Genomic DNA, 21,120 nt, shown 5'->3' with positions numbered 1-21,120 from the left:
GAGAATGGGCTTTTCTTCCATACAGCACACTTCACGCTCCCAGTGTAGAGCGTTAGTTAAACACAGACTCTTGTCTTTAATGTTTGCGATTTCCCCTTCACCTGAACTCGGAGGCTTTCTAAAGAAACCCATCCAGACTCCCGCATGCTCACTTGGTCTGACTGCGGCCCGCCGTTGCTCACTTGGCAGCTGCTTAGGCCCTTCACGCTAACGTACACACAAGTGGAAGCCGAATCCTGTGAGAGCTGTCAAGATGAGGCGTAATTGATTTGCTTTGTAAGCCGGTAATGATGTAGCTGACAGTGTTGTTGTCGTGAAGAAGCTCGAGCTGGTTAATCAGCGGGGAGTTGTTTCGTGCTTGATGTTCCTGGTGTCCGAAACCGGCCTCACTGGCAGGTTGACAATCAGGGCCGGTGGTGAGAGTCCCAGAGTGCACCTACACGTACAGTATGTCTTTAGTTCATGTTAATGATGCATCGTCTTATTCAGGTTGAGGCAGACTTTTTTTTCTGGAGGCTGTGGAGTGTCGCTGTTACAATAAGGGGGCTCGCCGTTTAAAGTGATTCCTTTTTTAAAATTCAGTAGCAAGCTGTTCTCCCGTTAGCACATGCAGAGAGATAACCGACTAGTCTTATTGACTGTAGAAACCTATTCAGGCCTGCAGTAATATGAGAAGGAGAACTTACTCTTTTGTTGAGGGATCGTCAGAAGACATTGCTTTGATTTAGAGGTTCACGAGGCAAAAAGGTCAGCAACCATTGATCAGTCTGATCCCACGCTTTGCGGTCGTGAATAATAGCAACATGAATCCGGTGTAGCACCAGACTTCCTTTACCTTTTTTAAAGGACAACTGTTAGCTTTGGTTGTGTCGAGCTGAGGCTTGAAAAGTGCACGCTGTGACATTTCGGCAACGTGGAATGCACTCTCATTATGTGATCACAGGAGACAGAGCTGTCAGAAATAAGTCCAAATGAAGAAAAGCATCAGGTGAACATCAGGCTGCGCTCGACCAACTGCCTCTTGGACTGATCGGAGGAGGCAAGAGGTGCCTTATGGGCTTTCTTTTCATCTGCTGTTTGCCAAGTCTCTCTCTACTTAACTAGACATGCGTGAAATAACGTGTAAGGCCACAGTGGGAGGATTGGCAAAGGCTACTCTGTGCAGTGAGGTATCTTATCAAAACCAACTTTCCACAGATAAATCAGCTCGATTAATTCCAGACCAGATTTTTAAGCTTTTTACTCTCATTCAACATCGGTAACTCTTGTTTGCTGCTTGAACCACTGCAGCCGCCAAATAGAGTGATGGGGGTGGTTGAATGAGAGCACGTGTTATGATTTCCTCTTTGTAGCTTGACATGCATATAAGCTGCTGCACAAACTGGCAATCCTCTGTTTTATCTGGCAACCCCACTTCTCTTTCCTGCTCCCTGTCTGATCGCTGTCCAGCGGGGCTTGATGTTGGCCTGGACTCTGTGAGAAGCGGCGCACTCGGCCGCAGACGGTACTGGGAGTCGCTGTGCGGCACAGTAGGTTTAAAAACGCCGCACGACCTCCTGAATAGTAGCTCACGCAGAGGTTTGGATTGTAGTTTTTGATGCTGGCAACAGCCGTGCAGCTTCTGTGTTCACTAGTTGACGTGTGATTGATAGGAGTCCACAGTACATGCGTTCTTATTTTCAGATGTTGGGCTTAACGTCAAGTCAGAGTGTGTTGACTGTATGTGTGTGTGTGTGTGTGTGTGTGTGCGCGTATGCTTACCTGTCTGGGAAAAGGATGCCAGAAGCTTTTCATCATTCCCCTGTAGGGATGATTTTGGTGTGTGTATTTCTGCTTCTGTACCTTTTACTGCTGAAAACAACAAACGTTTGACATTTTGGCTTTTAAAAATTGCTGATTTATTTTACGACACATGATTAATCAATTAATCAGCTAATAATTTCAACACTGCGTGTGTGTTTTTGAGTGAAGGTTCAAGTGTGAGGCAGCTGTTGCCATCTGGAGCCTCAATAAACATTCCTGCTTTTGTTTTTTAAGGGGGCCACATCAAGTGCCAAACTAAGAGGTCTCACATCCTCCATCTGATGTCCCTCATCCCACATACAAACACACATACACACACAAACAACTGTCTGTCTTTGCCCAACACACTACTCTCCCTCACACAGCCAATCACCATAATGTGTCTCGCCTTAATCATCTCTCAACTTGTAAAAGTAGTCCATACAGTGCATTTTATTACTGGCCGCCATCAACCCCTGAGACAGAGGGATCTTTGTGAGTGTGTGTGTGTGTGTGTGTGTGTGTGTGTGTGTGAGTGTGTGGGTGTGTGTGAGAGAGTGAGAGAGGTGCTCTGAATCGTCTGTCTCAGAAGATAATAACAGACCATCTTCAGCCACGATCTGAGGAAACACGAGCTTGTGTTGGCAGAGGTGATCAGGAGCGTTGGTTTGAGGAGAGACTGCGGGTTCTTAAATGGTTTAACATAAGGGCTTTTGGTGTGCGAGTGAACCCTCTCTGCTCACCGTGGGGAATTTTCAGAGGACATTGTGGGAAGAAGGCGCATGGGGTCTGGGTCTCAGATGTGGGCCGTGCGGTCCCTTCAGCTTTTCCGGTTCAGAGATGGAGATGGAAACCTCTCCCCTCCTGGTGAGCTTCTGTGCTGCCGACACAAGTTCAGTCAAACCGCTGGAGGTAGATTGGTGAACTGTGCTGTAGTGTGTGTGTGTGTGTGTGTGTGTGTGTGGGGGGGGGGGGGGGGCGTGCTGCGCTAACCAAGTAACTATGTTAATAAGTCAGGCAGGGATGCCAAGAGAACCGATACTTTGCTACGAAGTGAAAGCCAAAATTCAGAAAACGTGATGATACTTGTTTTTCTACAGTACTGCAGGTACTAGGGATCAGGGCGTCACCTCGTCCTGGGAACAAAAAACATTTTCCCCCATAATGCTACGTTGTAAACAACAAATCTGTGTTGAAATTGGCAGTGGGAGCGCTACTTAACGCTAGCTGTGGGCAGCACAGTCCTGCTTGGCTAAATAATGGAGCTAACTGCTAATGTACGGAGGTCGCATTGAGTTACATTATGGTGCGTTCAAGCCCTATTCAGGAATAATGAGTATTGGGTGAAATAACATTATCATATAATTGTAACATTTTGTTTTTGGCGAGAAACCTGAAGCAGATCATCGGGGGATCAAAGATACATCTGCAAAAAACAGTAAGCAAAGGGTAATAAATGAGTATATGTTGACGTACATCTGATTTATTTCTTTTGTTTTTATTTTCTTCCGTGGTATCGAATTGTGTTTCGAGAATCGTGGAATTTCACTGGTGTATAGACTCCATTTCTGGTATTGTGACATCCCTCGAGTCAGGATGTGAGTTTGTGTCGAGGACATTTTTGCAAAGTAGGTTAACTTTGGTCCTGACCTCTTCCTGGGTTTAGGTTTATGTTGAATTCAGACTCAGGTCTGTAGAGTTAGGTTTTAATTTAGGATTCAATGTTCACAGTAATTGAAGAGCACAGGGAACGCGTTTGTAAACTACAATCAACCTTATTTTATATTCTAGCTAACTCTGGCACATTTACGTACATTGAGGTGAAAACTGAAATGTTTATTAATGTGCACTGTTCCTGGTAAATAAATTAAAATAAAATAAATAAGCATTCACACAATAAGCATAAAGGTTAATCTGCTTATGATAAAAAATATTGATTTGCCTGTAGTTGCAGTGCTTCACACTTCTGTACACTTGGGTGACTATTGTATTAGAAAGGCTGACACTTCAGTAATATCCTAGCGTTAGGCAGCTAAACACATGATAGTGTTTTTCAGTTGGCTTGTAGAGGAATACATTTTTTTTTTAAAAGAGTAAGAGGAAACATCATTTTTGTAGCTGTTCTCTTCTTCTGACTTTTGAGATGTAAGTCACTTGCCTTTCATTCAAGGGCACGCAAAGTGTCTGCATCAATCACAGGACCACAGAACAATCTACCGGGGACACATGGTTGCTTTTACTGCCTATTGTCTCATCACTCATTGTAATCATGAGACGGTTGACAAATGGGCTAATCTCCCTAAAACTTTTTGTACACTTTATAACTTTGTTAAACGTTACGCTCCTTTTTAAATGTCCTGTAGGTTGCACACAGGTTCAGACAGTTTGTCATGGTTGTTTTCACGGCAAACCCAGTCAGCCTGTCTCCTCTTTGTGTCGTGCACAACCAGCTCTGCACAAGCCCTCATGGAGCCCTCACTCTTTAGCAAGACAAATAAAAAAAACACAAAAACAAAAACCAACTGCGCATATCGACTTCAACCGACGCTGCAACTGCAAGGTCATCGACAACAGTCGACAACAGTTTTCATTTTTGGTAAGAAGTACTCTGAACGAGTTACGTTTCTCAGTAGGTACCCCTGCAAAGTAACAAGTTACTTTTAAAAGGGATGTTACCCAACACTGCGGCTGAGACAGATGTTTGACAGAGAATGTATTGCAGTTATTTCGACAATTTAGTCATTCTATCGAGCAAAAATGCTAGTCCCAGCCTCTCTGCTTGTTTATATCGTTATAAATTAAGTAAGTTTAGGATTGTTGGTTGGACAAAACAAGCAAATGGAGATGACCATTTTTCCAGCAAGAAGCTCTTCCTCTGAGCATCACCCAGTAGTGTTGTACATGTGTATGGTACTTCATTGACAAGAAGGTAGATTATAAACTAAGCCATAGCTGATTATACAAACCTCCAGGTCTAGCGCTCCAGTGACAGTAACACCAGCTCACAGCAGCTAGTGATGGATGCGGAGACAGAGAGAGTTCCACTCATTGAGAAACCGACAGAGGATAGAAAGTTCATGAGAGAAAATAGAGCAGAGTATTTTACTTTTTGTTTTGCATCCCAACACTCATGGGTACTCCACATGTTTGGACTTGTGAGGACGGGTCAAAGTTTTTGAAGAATTCCCTCATTTACTTGGCCGAAAGTAAAGTTGCATCTGGCTCACAGTTGGCCGCAGAAGAAGAGAAGGAAAAAAAAGCTCCAGGTCAGAAATGTGTGCTTCTGTGTCAAGCTGGTGCCCATTTACTTCCTGATGACCTCAGGGTGGTGCCCTGCGAAGGTCAAGTTGCGGGCAACGCCCTTGTTCTTCCATGCCAAGGGATTGGACCGCCCACAAAACCACCAACCACTAAGACGGAGAAACAGACCCAGTTATTATAAACACAATCATGCTTATTATCGTGCCACTGGGATTCACGTCCTGTTGTGTTCAAAGGCTTACATTCGTTTTATCAAAGTGCCTCTCTCTCTGTCGTGCCCGGCTCTCTCCATGTCTCCGTTTGAACTTCCGCTGAGTGCAACTCTGTCTTTTTTTTTCTCTCACCTTGTGCAAATCAACACCTGCTCAGGCTGTTGTATCGGGCGTCTCGGGCATGCAAAGCAGCCGGGCCAGTTCCAGCTTCCAGGATCTATGGTGGCGCATTGGGTTGCACCGCTCAGAGGTGACGAGGCGTGACGAATGCGAAAGCTGCAGTGCAGCGAGAGAAACAGGAACCCCAAACGAAGTGTTGCGAGGTTGAGCGTGTCACTCCGGTCCCTGATCCACGGAGGCGGTCCCGTGTGACAACATGGAATTAAGCTGTCAAAGCCGCTGCTGGCTGTACACAACTGTCAGGCTCCAAAGAGATAAACAATGTTGAGGTGGGAGAGTGCGCGCATGTGGCCAGAATGGTGGTTTGTGAGGTTTTGCTGCTCAAAGGTCAGTCAAGACCAGTCACAGTATTTTTTTTCTGAATGAGCTGTGACTTGTTGGTTTTGGATGGAGCTCTGTGAAGCAATGTAACCTCTTCTGTTATTCTTCCACGACTCCTTTCATCTCAAGTTTTCTCCCTCCCTCTATTTTGCAACCGATTCACCTCTCTCTTCCCTTCCCCTCGTTTGCGCATTTTAATACCATTATGTATGAGCCGTGTTCCCTGGCCTCTCCGTGTACCTTGGCATTTGCGTATGCATGAGGAGACCCACTCCGCTCAATGCCAGATGACATTCTCTCTCAGCTTTGCTGGTGCTCTCTGCAGCAGTCTCAGCCCATCAACTGGAACACACTCTCCAGGGCGAGGGGGTAAATCAAATAGTGAGAGAACAGTAATGAAATACCGTAGAGCCTCATGTTCTTCTATGAATTCTATTAACTCTCAAACAAACAATGGTTGTCATTATCAAAACCCAATTTAATTCACGGAGAATGGAATTTTAAAGGTTTTAAGGCCCCGGGCAGGAAGTGGCTGATGCATGAAAACATTACATGAAATATAACTTTCGTCCTCAACGCTGGAGTTGTATGCTAACGTGAAATCCAAATAGAGCGTTATCAGCTCTGGGCGTGTTGATAAAAGGAAGCGCAACTTTGCTATTTCCTAACACCGCTAATAGGTTTCTGCATTTGAAGGAGACCGGAAAAAACGATTAGACTTTGGTTTGATTTGTTTTGGTACAAGCTCAAAACCGTTCTTCCTTCCTGTCTCTGTGTTTCTCTTTATGAACATGCTATTAATAACGCTTTTGACATAGTATGATCAAGGCAAATTAGCTGTTATTCTTTCTTTGATTCAAACGTGTAACATGTTCCAAACATCTCGCCAGTGATTGGTCGGGTGTTTTTGCAAGAATCTCCACAGACTGAGTTTCAAAGCAACCATGTATTTTTGTGGTGTCACATTCAATTCTGAGTTTTGAGAAGCGTAACCAAGAACATAACGGGAGGATATTGAATTGCTACTGTATGAGACATGACCTGTCCGGCGAACCTAAAGTTCTTTTTATACTGCAGTTATGCTTGGGCCGGGGCCACTTAGGTCTGCGCTCTACTGCGGTAGAGCAATGGCAACCACTTTAAATAAATGGAGAGTAATTTTGCTGCTGAGCCCCGGGGTCTGGTTTGTGTCCAGCTGCAGCAGTTTGTGGCCGAAGAGGCAAATTGTCGCCTTTCCTCCTTGCAGGAAACGCCCACAGACGGCACTGATTTGACAAGGCCGAGCAAGTGGACACGGCTAAGTGGACGGAGCAAACGTTTGGACAAGTGAAGGGCGCAGACGTAGCTAAGTGGACAGCAAACAACGGAACAAAGCCAGTAGCGGGCAGAGCTAAGAAGCCGTGACAGGGAAATGTGCAGTGGATAAGAGTGCAAGCACATGTTTCAGTGTGGTCGTTTTTGAAAGAATATGGAAATAAACATCCATTAAATTGAGGTACCCCGGCGACAGTTAACTGGGCTTAACAGACCCTACTTTACAGACACCAACCTCTCAGTCAACCGTTTTTCACAAACAGCCATTGTCCCTCGAGCTACGGAGCTAGTGGTATCCCCTTGCAATGCGAGGACCTTTGAAAGAGGCTTGAACTCAAAAGGGGTGAAACCCGAGTCGCCAAGAGGCCCTGATTTAGTTGTCTGTCCTGCATCGAAGGTGAATACAGCTCCCCAAGGTGAACACAAAAGGGGCCGGGTCTGCGGCAGCCTACGTGGCACCAGCCCGCGATCAACGCCAACCGAGGGGTGGTCACACTCGGCCGATGCCGTGAAACTGAATCTGCCGGCCCTCAATGGATCCTCCGTAATGGATCCCCTTCTCAGGGAGGCCAGTGGGATGCCCCCCTGTCTTTTACCGGAGCCATCTGGTTCCCAGTACTCCTGCTCTTCCCACAGCCCTCACAAACCACAGTGAAAAAGGATCGCTTTCACAATCAAGATCAGGAACCGGAGACGTGGCTGGTTAAAAGGGTCTGAATGTTGGTCCCCTCCGCGGCGGCCTATTGTGCCGTTGTTATTGTGTCCTTTGAGGTGCACTCTGTTGCGGTTTGTCTGACAACCTTTTGTGATTTGATACAGTGGAAATGCATGCTCCGTTCATGCTCTGCCCAGGTCAGTCACACAAGATAATTAAAAACTAAAGATTTGAGCATGAGATGTGCATTTGGTGATAATGATTGCTGATTGTTATAAAGCCGATGACAACAGTCATAAGGCGTTTCGGCGTAGCCAGAGATTAAGGCAAAATGTCTTAATGCAGAGGAGGTTTTTTTTCCACAGTGTACAAGAATTTTAAAATCTAGAAAACTCCAAACAAGCCAAGGAATGCTGAGGGAACAGACCAATGTCTCCATCCATAGTTTACAAAGTAAACAAAACAAACACGCTGGAGCCTTTTTCTTTATTTTGATGGGTTTGCCACGCTCTCCAAGCGAGCACGCTGGAGATTCATCAGATGCAGATTGGAGCATGTTTATGCTCCACACACTAGGCCTGTTCCTCCACCACTGCAAAATAAAAAAGTTGAAAAGTTAAGTTAACCGCAGCATTCAATATCCATCCGTTAACCGTTCTTACCATTGGTCTGCTTTTAGTTACATTTACTCACAACACATGGCTCTAAGCCTCACTCCGACATTTGATCAACTGAAGCCCAATTTCTTAAAACCATGTTGGTCCAAATCTGAAAAGGGGCTTCAAAGCTGCCTTTAAGGCTCAGGATTCCCAGTGTTGACGTGACTCTTGACCTTTTGTGATCTGATTGTAGAGAACGTCCAGACAGATTGCGTGAGGTCTACTTACGTTTTTTATTCTGTCAATTTGTACGTCAATAACCAAAGACAGGCAATCTATCAGCAACTGTTTTGATAATGAATCATTTACTTAATTATGTATGTATGCTGCCACACATGCAACAGCCGTGAGGGATTATGTCTTTGGCTTGTCCATCTGTATGTACGTCCATTCAGTCCATTCTTGTGAACGCAATATCTCAGCAACGCCTGAAAGGGATTTCTTTCATTTTAATCTTTAGTTCAAACGTCCACCTGGATTCAAGGATGAGCTGATAAGAATCTGATGGTCAATGTGACCTCACAAAACCTTAAGAATGAATATGCTAATTATGACAATTTCACACAAATGTCTATTAAGATACAATGGCCTTGATGACGTGATGACATTTTGGACAGACGTGGATGTAGACGGCAACATGCCAACCGTCGTTCTAGTTTAAAGACAAACAGTTGGAACAAGGAAGTTGGACAGTGTTTGAAAGTTCCTCTAAAAGGATTTACCTGCAGCACCATGAACATGAACATGGTTTACTGAATATCCTCAAAACCAAACGACAAACTACCATCTGCAAAAGCACGTAGAATATCAGATCCGTTAAATCTCTCCTGCTGCTTTACACAATGGCCTCATCTTCTCTTGTCTCCAGTCATGTCTTGTTTTAATAATATCTGTTAAGAATAAACAAGAAAAAAGCTGAGCTTTTGATCTGGTGCAGCAGTGTGCTTTTTGTTGTTGTTGTTTGCATTAGCGAGGCAGGTCGCATCGCTCCCTCCCCCTCCTCCACCCGAGGCCTTTATTTATCCAAGTCAGACCTCATCTTCCCCGCAACCCTGTATTCACACAGGACGTCAGTAAAGAAGAGATGGAGGTGGTGTGTGTGTGTGTGTGTGCGCCGTAATGGTTGCACTCAATCCCCTTGCAACAGCACTGACAGAGCTTCAGCCCAAACCACATATAATTTACATTCCTCAGATAGCAGCTAACCTGAGCACAAACAGGACGATCGAAAGCAGGTGTGTTTGAGCGACGACCTTTTCTTTCATGGTTCGGCGTTCTTTGAGTTGCTATCTGGCTGGTATGTTAGAGCTCAAAGGGGCTTAACATGAGGGGGCAAAAGGGCCCATATATGGATCAGAGGTCCATCATTGTGCACGAATCAAAAAGGTTGTCGTCGGAAAGACGTGGAAAGCATCCTACGAGAGAGCGGACGAGAGGCCGGCCGAAGCCGTACTCGCCGCACGGATTATACAATGTTGATTACTGCCTTTAAGAGGCTGGCCCATTGTAAGGAGAGGAATTAGGGAATTGACAGACATGTGCATTCAAACACATACACTCAGTGGGTAATTTCTACAGTGGGGGGGGGGGGTGAGAATGGCATCTCCACAATGACACTGGCCCTACCACTGAGGGAACAAAGGGGCCTGTGTGCATGTTTATGTGGGTGTCCTCCTTTCCCTCCACATCGCACCCATCTTAAAATACTGCGGCTGCTCCACTGATGAAAATTGCTCCCTTTCATTCCCACTGTAAGTGCATCTGGGGGGGGGGGAGCTGGAATGATGTGGGTAGGAGTGCAGATTAACTCATGTTTTGTCACTGCATGCATTTATCGGGGCATCTGACAGCGCAAGTTGACTGAGAGATCATTTTACCATCTAGGAGAAGCAAGCTTAAAAACACCCTCATGCAAGACGCGCACGGCCATTAGCAACAGTGAGCCATCATGACTTGTATCACAAGCCGTAGCTCCTCTGGTTATCAAAGGCTGCATGCGATGAGGAAACCCACATGGGGTTGTGTTATTTTCTCCACAGAAGACACGCATCAGCAAGACGTTCCCGCTCCCTTAAGCCCTGCGTCGGTTGTTTGGTCGCCGCAAATAGGCCCCAGCACACAGCTGCGCCGCAGAGCTGCTCTGGAATGAGATTTGTACCTTCATGCTCGGACCGCTGGTGTTGGAGTCGCTAACTCTGCGTTTGATGTTAATTTTACAAGTTGGTCTTTGTGTGCCTTGTCTATAACATGGGGGTAATTTTGAAAAGTAAAAAAAACTGTGTTCACTTCGCTGGTGCTATGAACAAGAGCGAGAAAATTAGAGCCTGGGTTAACAATTTGTGGGATCATAAAAAAATAAATGAAAACGGTCTTTGTCCCACCCTGACTCAGGCTGTTTCTCTCTTCTTTCTTTTCTGCTTAACTTTGCTTCCCCTGCTGCCTTCAGTCTTAATGCTACGCTCTAATTTGCAGTTTGGTTTAATTTAGGATGGATCGATCGCAGACACACTAATCGTTCACCTTTTTTAAAAGCTCTGAACCGAACAGCCTCAGCCCGTGCTTCTTATATATAGTTCCTGCTTTCACCTGGCTGCGAAAGTCTTGTTTACTCTGGTGTCAGAATTGGTTTGGTGCTGGTTTGTAACCCCTGTCTTCTCATCGTCCGGCGAGACGTGTGATCGCGTGGATGTGTTGATGTTGTTAGAAACTACAGGAAAAAAAGTCAAGGACAGCGTTAGAGGTGAAGAAGCTTTTTGATCATGTTTGGAAATACGGGCACTTTTGTGTTCGCAGATGTGGATTATGACTTGAGGAAATGGTGAGGAGTTGCCAGAGGGAGGTAATTGAACGTGACACCTCGTCCGCCCTCATGTCAGGTTGGCTGGCCGGTCTCGGATGTCCATATTCTGACAGCGGTTTTTTTTCTTCCCAGGGTTTAAGGAAGTCCCTGAATGTCCTTTACGTCATTGTCTGCAGCCCATCAGTCACTCCCAGAACGTCTGCCAACTAAAACTCAAAATTGTCCCTGCTCATTCCATCGTGGTCCACTCACGGAGCCAACCCTTGGTCGGTCTGTGCTGTGTTCTGTCAGAGATCCCAGCCATTACGGGAAATCCTACAAAGGTGGATGTCTTATCTGCTTCTGCATATTTGCTGATTGATTTTTCTAAATCCTTCGAGACAGAGAACACTTAGATTTAGGACCAGAGAGCAGCTTGCGGCCAAAAAAAACTTTAAAGCTTTCCATTTCTTTGCGACATGCAACTTCAAACAGAGTTTTTATTTTTGGCAGTGCGTTTAGCCCACCACTGGCTCCAGCAGATTAGACTCTTTCCATTACGGAGCTAAATAATAGGGGCCGCACTAGAACTAGATGGGGCCATGTTTTATAGGTGCTACCCAGCAGCTTTGGCAGGGAGTCCTGTGGGTCTGTGGCTACTGTGGTAGTGAACTCAGGAGGTGGTGCAGCGGAGGGTTTTTGCAGAGGAAGAATGGCGGTGTTGGAGGCTATTTTGGGACTGAATGAGGTCTTGGTTTAAGGCCTAGTTATCTGGGGCTACAACCTATGACAAAAGCATCAAATGAAAAGAAGGACTGTAAAACCCCATTGAGAAGTCAGCGTCTGTAGATTTAACTAGTTAGAGCCGTCTGTTCTCAACACTTGGGAGGCACTATTGCTTTCTGTTTGCACTTTCATTAACCCTCTAGCATGAGGGCACTTTTAAAAAAACCTGATACAGGAGCGGGAAGATCAGAAAAGCAGGGAGGCGAAGTGTGGCCCATTAACTGCCGAGTGTCCCCTCTGAGAATTCACTGACTTCTCCTCAGCAACATCCGACTTCATTAAAAGAGCCTCACTGAATCTGTGACTATCTGTGAAGCCTAGATACTAAATGGGAAGCAGTACTCCTGCGATTCCTCTGAAGTCTGATGCGGTTTTGATGTGGAAATGGATGCTGCCGGGGAAAAGGGGAACCAGACTTGTGTTGCAGCCAGCTGTGCCCCCCCCCCCCCCCCCCCCCCCCCCTCCAAGAAAAGAAAACTGTAACCCGCTACATCTGGCCTGGTTTGGCCTGGCCCTGGCTGTGTTCGTACTACACTGACATTAATGAGCCCCACAACAGTAATGGCTACCAGGACACAGTGGAGGGGGAAACATATTGTGGCAGGTTGTGCATTAATAATCTGGAGTTTCTGTCATCTTTGTTTGTAGACTTTGGAAGCTCTCTGAATACTCAATGTGCTCAATACTTCTCCTGCATAACTCTTTCTGTGTAATTGTATCATAGTGGAAATGTTGCTCATGCACTAAGCCTGTTTTGCTGTCCCGAGAGCTCCAAGCATATAATAAAGATGGAAGGAAGTTCTTTATGTCAGCCCTCGGTGAGGAAGCAGTCGTCTGTAATTATCGCTGCTTTTCATCCCTCGTATAGCAACAAATAAGTGCTCTTGTGTGACCCGGCAACGCGTCACAGAGAAACCATTTGTTTGTTTGTGTTCTTGAGATCACATGACCAAAGCCTCGTACTCCCCCCCTCACCCCCCCATCCCCCTCTCGTTTTTTCGGAGCATCAAGTGCATTTGAAGTTGCAATGTGGAAGTCATTAGCCACAAATCCCAACCAATATAATAACAGGGCGATTAGCTCTTTCTCAGTGATCCTCGGCTGTTTTCCTTTTTTCTTCTTCTTCTTCTCTCTCGTCGCCGGGGTGGTGCAGTAATCTGTGAGGGCAGGGCTTGGTCAAGGGCGAGTCCTCTTCTTCCATTTCCCGGACTTTTTTCTATTTGTAGAATCTGCATGTATTTTATAGGAGCCCCCCCCCCCCCCCCCCACACACACACCCCACCCCTCCCCCTCTTCTCTCCGTCTTTCATGCGGTGGTGGTTCTGTTTCCCATCACGGCCTCTGATGAAACCACAAGAAAGCCAAGGCCCATGTGACGAGAGCGCAACAGTTGCTTGGTGACAAGGAAAGGGGTGTGACGTGGGGAGTGGGCCTGGAGTGGTGACGGTCCAATCAGCAGATGAGCTCTTCCTTTCCTCCAGGACAAGGATGAAATGCTCACGTCCACACCGCTCCAAAGTAAAGTTGTCCTTTTCTCTTTAGCTTGATAGATGTGTGGTCGTCCGCAGGACTCTTAAAAGGACCATTCATCTTTAACGACGGCCTCACTTATCTCTGAGTCCTTTGCAGATCTGCTACTTCCCATCCCCACCGCAAGCAAATGGTTCCTTGAAACCACCTGGAACACCCGACTCCCCATCTCCCTCCCGGTGGCAAAAAGCGCCGCCATATTTACCATCTCGTCCTGGAAAGCTAACTTGGCCGCAGAAGGGCGGGACGGCTGCCAGCAGCAGCTCGTTCCAAGCGGACCATGTGCAGACGAGCTCTGCTTCATCCTGAAACTCCAGAGGAAAGTTTCCTGAAGGAGGAAGGGAGACATTTACAAAGTCATTTGGCTCTTTTTTTTTTTTCTTTTTCCTTTTTTTCATACAGTGTGTTGAGCAGCCAAGTTCAGTCATTTTAATACCGCTTTTTTTTCGAGGAAAAGATATTTGAAGGACGTGAACGCATTTGGGATGCAGCCGGCTGCCCCGTCCCTGCCTGATGGTATCCTCTGTGACTGGGGCAGTAACAGTCGTGATTGCTTTTGGGGAGCAGTGACTCATGATTGTGCTTGTACCGCTGCCAACCGCTCAATAGCTGTGTTTCCTTCACTTTCTTTCTCATGCCATGGCTGTCGGCATCCAGAAAAATAGTAAATGCAATAAAAATGTATCATTTCTCTTCTGTAAATATATTAAACAATGCATATCCACATGCCTTCATTCTTGACCTATACCAGGGTAGCGTACATTAATGTTGATATCAGAACAGACGCTTATCTCCAAAGTCTTCTTCAGGTTGAACACTGGTCCGTGCTGATCACCTGCATCCTTTGCACAAGCAACAATTGAGACCTCAAAGTGCATTATTTAACACACCTCGCCTGCCCTCTGTGTGTGTGTGTGTGTGTGTGTGTGTGTGTGTGTGTGTGTGTGTGTGTGTGTGTGTGTGTGTGTGTGTGTGTGTGTGTGTGTGTGTGTGTGTGTGTGTGTGTGTGTGTGTGTGTGTGTGTGTGTGTGTGTGTGAGCCCAAAAACTAAAGTGTCCTCCACCACTCTCATCGCTTTCCTCCACCATTAAGCTGTTTTTCTAATTTTATGGAGTTTGGCCTCAGACACCCTGAACTGGATTTACGATCCGGTGGTTGATACCCTCGCATGCCGAGGTGGTATTAATTCACTAAGAGAGCAATTTAGAGACAACAGAGTGGCATCGTGATAGCAGGAACCCGACACCCTGCAGCTCCTTGCTGCTGTTGAACTCCCGTCAGCCGGGCGATGGATCGCTGACGAGCTTGAATGAACAACACGGCCGAAACAACTTTCATTAAAAGCAACTTCGGCTGACACACTGAGAACAGCTGGGGCCTTTGATTTACTCTAAAATGCAAAAGTGCAGTACTTCTAGGGGGGGTTGCAGGAGACTGGAATGCGTGTTTGCGTGCAAGCTAGCTGCTGTAAATATTGCAAAGCTATACTAAACACATGGAACTTTTCTTGTCAAGGCCCCCTGCTTATTCTTCACTATACACTTTATAATGAAATTCGACAGCTTATTGATCTCCAACACATAAAAGAATAAACCTCTTTTTAGGTATTCTATTGATGCTAACTCCTCCAGACCTGTGAAATGGCTTCTAGAGGTTGCCATCTAATGGTGGATGGCAACAGAGTCCAGAAGTTGCATTAGAAGGATCCCCAAAGAAATGTTTGTCTGTATATGAGCTGAAAGGGAAAGACAGAAGAAGGCAAAACGTTGGCGTCAATAGAGAATGAGAAAGAGCCTTGGAGCACAGCTGGCTCACCAAGGGGTGTAATGACTGTCATATTGCAATGCATTAGCTCATACTCGTAGCCCAGACAGCTTGACTTGATGAAAGGGGCCGGTCATTGATGAAGCGCACACACAGCAACGAGACCCCACGGAGACGAGCCAAACAAGCGAGTATTGTTTTATCTTAGTAATGTGTGATTGACAGGCAAATAGTTTCATGCGCTCTTGCCTGACATTTTGAAAAGCAGGATAAGTCGAGGCTATGTAAAGTGTTCATGCATATACTGAAAATCAGAACTTCAGACTGATGCCCTGGCATCTACTCTTTGAATAAATGATGCGTACAGACGCTGTTTACTACACCGACGTTGCAATTGTGAGCACCTGCAGTATGAGTAATCCTAACAGTCACATAATAAATTCATATTTTCCATCCTAATGCAATCAAAAGAGGAATTCAGTTGTCGCTGTTAAAACTCACTTGACGGGAATCCCCCCCCCTCCCCCTCCCTTCCACCCCCTCGAGGCTGAGAGCGATGAGCGTTGATGGCTCATAATGCTCCCATCAGCCATTGTTTATTTGAATTCCCTCTTTCAGGGAAGAAAAAAAAAAACCTTCCACCAGCCATTGTTTTGCCTCGGGAAACAAAATCTCTCCCTCTGACTCGGCCACATGGTTGTCATACACTTCCTGGAAATTGGAGCCATGTTTGCTTTAGTTTTATATCTGTTGTTTTTTTCTTCTTCTCCATGCTCCCGCGTTGACAATAATTAAAACAATACAGTGATTGATCTCGCTTTACCTCGTTTCGCCGGATCTGAAATGAATTGAGCCTGGGCAAAGAATACAATTATTCCAAACGAATCGTCTGTGATCATTCCAAAACACATTAAAACATTTAAACAAGCACAAGGTTATTTCACTGAATCCAGATTGTCAACAAAGCAGATCACATATGGGGCTGCCTTTTTATACGAGCGTGTTTGAAAGCCCTCGCCAAGCTTTTGATTTCCATCATAAACGACTTCTAATCCCTTATTGCAGGGCTTTCTCTCACCTCCGTCTCATTGCTCTCTTTTCAGAGTGTTACACTGCCAACGGAGAGGACTACAGGGGCTTCCAGAACCAGACCAGCCTGCATGGTGGTAAACCCTGCCTCTTCTGGAACGAGACCTTCCAGCACCCTTACAACACCCTCAAATACCCCAACGGAGAGGGTGGTTTGGGCAGTCACAACTACTGCAGGTGAGTCCCTTTTACTGAAATGTGTTCACTTATTAAAAAATGATGGCGCAATAAGTTAGGGTAGCAGGGTCGAGGGGTAAAGACAACATTGTCGAGAGGTGATGGGTGAAATTACGGGCAGATCTAAAGCAGTGTTTCCTAATCTTGTGACACTTTATTGCAAAGTTGGGCAAACTCTTTGGAGGCCTTTAGAGGTACAACTACCTCGTACTTCAGTCCGTCTGAAAAAATGTTGGTAAATCAGCATCAGATTTGTTGTCTTTGGAGGACCCGCTCATCTTAATGATTCACAAGTAGCATCATCTGTTGCATTTGTTATTAATTGATTACGCCAGGGGTGGCTAAAAAGTTAAAACGGGCAGAAATAGCCAAACATTGTTGTCTGTTAATGGCCTACGGGCCCACTTAAAAGATGACGATGGAAATATAGATATAACATGTACATTTGAAATTAAGATGAAACAAACAAAACAGGCAGAAATAGTCAAATATTGAACTTGACATCTATGTGTTTAAACTACAATGTGCAATGTACATACAGTGTAATTTATTAGACATATCAAGCCATATTGTAGTTTATTTCTATAAATTAATTTAGATACAGGCATAGTTTGGCCACCCCAGGATTAGACTGTGTTGCTATGATTTGCTGAAAGCAAATGATGCCGTCCTACTAGGCTACAGATGAAGCTTTGGGTAAAAGTTTAGAAAGATATTATCCTGTAAGCTTTTCACTCATTTCATCGCCCTTCATTTAAAGTACGCGTTATCTCTCTGCCCTGGAAGAATAACTGTTCCCTCTCGATTTTTTTTTATTGTTGTTATTATATAAAGCAATCTTCTTTTTGTGCTGGATATCCATCAAGCAGCAGTGGCTCGCAGTGTAAGGCTGACAATCTTATTCGCAGTTATGACAATTCTGATTGATGTTATTGATGCCAAAATGCTGTGAGTAGCACCTTTTAAAAACGGAGCTTTGAACTTCCTAGACAAAGCTCTCGGCTCTCTGAATAATTTAGAACCAGGTCGCAGTCGTTTCTTTGCAAAGGGTTTGAGCACAGGGGGGACCTGCTCAGACGTTCGCCGCTGAATATTTTACAGAACGTTTAGCGCCGTCATCACAAGGACATCAAAACACGCGCTCGGAAGAGTTTGTGTCAACTAATCTCCATGCCTCATCCCCGGAATGTGAAGGGGACACGGTGGCTTTGGGATTCTAGAATACCCTTTCTATCCGTCCGTCACACTCCAAGTACGACTGTCGGCGATGTGTGCACGACTGTGTATTTGCAGGGAACCGCGCTCTTTCATGAGTCAGTTCGAATTCACCGAGACGTCCAGAACAGTGGCTTGGCCCGGACCGCCAAGCCTTAAGAAACAGAACACCCCCCCCCACACACACACACACACACACACACACACTCCCTTCCCCTCCTCGGCCCAAAGCCTCTGAAACATTTCTCTAAGTCATGGTTGTAAACTCATAACGCAGCAATGCTTTGAAGTGGAACTGGACGGATTTGTTTTTACTTGAACTGGATGGGAATTCTGAAGATTTATGAGTAAGGATACATGAGCAGAGCATCGCGGGAAGGCTTTCCCCGCACATTAGGAGTGTATCTTGTCCAACGGGCGATCCAAAATGGACATCTTCCTAGTTTGGATTTGGCTGTTTTCTTGGCCACCGATGCAGTTAGCAGCTTTTCCAACTCAATGACAGCTCATAGCTTTGTTTCTTCCTGACAGAGGGATTTCTGTCACTGTGGCTGCAACCACTCTCAGTCCCCCTCAGACATCCTCCTTGTAAAGAGTCACCCATCGGCGGGGCTATGGGGACCAAAGTGGCCACTTCATTGTGAAAAGATGAGGGATGGCATTTATGGTATGTCTGCTCCGGGGGTCAAGTATCTGTGCGTGCGTACACCCACGTGTGCGTCGTTGGTGCGCGCACTCGACATGTACGTCCCTGCAGAGGAGAGGGTTCATCCCACCGCGAAGCAGGATGTGTGACGGAAGGAAGTGAGACGTCTCAGGACGTTGTTGCTCAATTTGGATTGCAAATCTCCATATTTGCATGAAGTGCAATTTGCTGTTCACACTCTCTTCTATAACCTTGAAACTCTTTCTCATCCTCCTGCCCGCGAAAGCTCTGTCCGTCTTTCATGTTAGGTTTACATTTTTGCGGACGTTCCTGCCTCGAACACAATAGGTGGTAACTCTTAGAGTTACCAAAAGGAGGAAGAGGGTAAAGCATAATGAAAACGAGAAGGAGGGATAAAAAAGGAGATCCAGTGCAGTTTTGGCATGTCTGACCCTGAGGCAAATTGGGGTTTTATGAGATGAGAGCTGAGGCCAAAGCACAGGTGGATAATGTGAAGCTGCATGTGTTAGCTTTAACACGGCTCTAAGCACGTATCAGACGTAGAGAAGCGGAGGACTAAGCTCACTTCTTGTCCCATCGCCGGCGTTTTCCCGGTGGTGATTTAGTCGAGAGGGCACCATAGTGGTGCTGGAGAAAGAGTCCTAACAGCCCCCACATTTCATCTTTATAGCCTGCTATAAAAAAAAAAGCGCAGTGAAAGTAGGGAGAAACTGGGCAGAGGGGAAATGTCACATTGTTCCCCTGCAAAAAAAAAGGAGCACAAAGCCTCAGGAAAAGGACAACAGCTCTCGTGTCTAAGCTGAGACTTAGGGAGACTCATTTCAGTGAATATCACACTACTTCTCATCAGCGTGGTTCGATTTTAGAATTCAGTGCACATCATAGAAGTGGAAAGTAAATGATCCGCTTGGACGTTGCGATGCAGTCGTTCTGCAATTCTACACTTAAACAAGAAGCTTTTCTCACTTCTTAAGTACCTTTTTGACCTTTTTCTGAATACTTCATGACAATCATAAGAAGAGCATCACACAAGTTGAAGTACTGGTATATATTTCGTTTATTGTTCCAACCAACCTACTGCTCCTACAGGCTGATATCAGACTCCCCCCGGTGCATTAGTACGAGGGTGTGAAGTGCATGACGGTTCAGTGGGCGGTTGAATAGCTTTACCAGCCATTTCTCAGCTATTTATATGCAGGTGTGTGTGTGTGTACTGTACAATTTATGAGCGTCCACTATAGTTTCTAATGCTTTTCCCTTACATAGATGAGATAATGGAAATGCCAGAGTGAATAGTGTTCCCCAAGTTGATTGTAATTGAATCTCCATGATGTCGGGTGCAAAGCTGAGGTCAGGCAAACTGCAGCCAAGTTGTCGAACCGTTTGTATGACTTTATCACGGTCCCAGTGCGCAGTTTTGTTAAATTGAGGAAGTTAATAGAAGTGTCCGTGAGAAGATGTACCGTGTGGAGCTAAAGCATCAGCCATCAACATTATAGTAATCTCAGAATTGGAGTAGGGACCAATTTCACCCAAATTACAAACAAACAGGTTTTCAAACTTGTTTTTTTTAGTTTAGTTTTGGCCGTTAGTCTTCCGAATAATGTAAAATTCGTACAGATGTACGCTTCAACCACCAGTTTTAATTATTTCAACTTTGTTTCTGATGAATCATGTTTTGTTCGTCAGCTTGTTGTGGCGGATAGCTCACAATACTACAACGCCCATGAGCCTCAGCCGCTGTTGCTATAGAGTAGAAGCGTGTCGGAGGCGTGAATCGGAGCGGTAAGCACATTTCAAATAAATCCAAATTGACCCAGAATCCAAAAGTCAATTTGTTTTAAGCTTCAGATTTTAATATGTTTTTTTTAACAGTGCAATCTTTAGTTTTCGTCCACCGTTAGCAGTGCACGTCCCTGAATTTTAAGCTTTGCGATTGTTTCCTGCGGGAAATTCACCTTCGTAGTCGTAGTTTATTTCTACCTCAATGTTATCAGAGAACCAGAGTTTTGTACTGATGATTTATCCTGTAGAGTCTCAAAGCAGTAGAAGTGCTCCAACTGTGAGTCGCGTGACTTTGTCTTTGGGGAAAAATGAACGTGACTTTTACTTCCGGAATCAGGTGTGCCCAAAATAGCTCCTCCCATTTAATTTTTGGTTCTCAGAAAAAGTCAATATCATCTTCTCTTCTCATCCAATAAAAGTACAGTATACATGTTACTGTGGATCATCTTCAGGCCTGAATGCAGACAGTTTTCATTGGACCTACTTTCTGCTGAAGAAATAGTTTCTAAGAAAATTGTCAACTAAGTGGGATAATTCCTCAATCCTGTGAGCACTAAGAATGAAATTCCATTCATCTCCATTGAACTGCGGTGGAGGCAGAAACAGATACCATACATCCTGGGCAAAAAAAAAAAAAAATATTATCTACATGGCTAGATTCCATTAGAGGTAGGTGAGAACATGTTTCCTATGCAATCTAGGGGTATTGATCCTCTAAAGCCATTAGTCAAGAAACTTAGTGATGCGTCGACCAGCCACACATGACGCATCGCGTAACATCACAACCTCGTATTTAGCGCAAGTGGACCGCGAGAGAACAACAGTAGACTATACATATCGGCCCACCACCAACAAGCCCTCCTCTTCAATACATGCATTCATGCAGCACAGCAGCAGGCAGCAGTTTGCATGCTAAATCATCCAAGTCAATTAAAGAGTCTTCT

The 21,120-nt window shown here is 45.3% G+C and overlaps 1 protein-coding gene across 2 annotated transcripts in view; it reads left to right on the top strand.

Annotated features, from left to right (window-relative positions):
* kremen1 (kringle containing transmembrane protein 1) overlaps positions 1-21,120 on the top strand; it is a 56,237-nt gene that overhangs the window by 2,685 nt on the left and 32,432 nt on the right. For both annotated transcript variants that reach the window (XM_079161743.1, XM_079161742.1), the window contains exon 2: positions 16,347-16,509. In XM_079161743.1, the coding sequence (XP_079017869.1) occupies positions 16,347-16,509 (163 nt within the window). The remainder of the gene's footprint in view (positions 1-16,346; positions 16,510-21,120) is intronic.

This window comes from Pholis gunnellus, assembly GCF_910591455.1.
Source record: "Pholis gunnellus genome assembly, chromosome: 6".
Lineage (NCBI taxonomy): Eukaryota > Metazoa > Chordata > Actinopteri > Perciformes > Pholidae > Pholis > Pholis gunnellus.
This window is presented reverse-complemented; position numbering and strand designations above follow the sequence as displayed.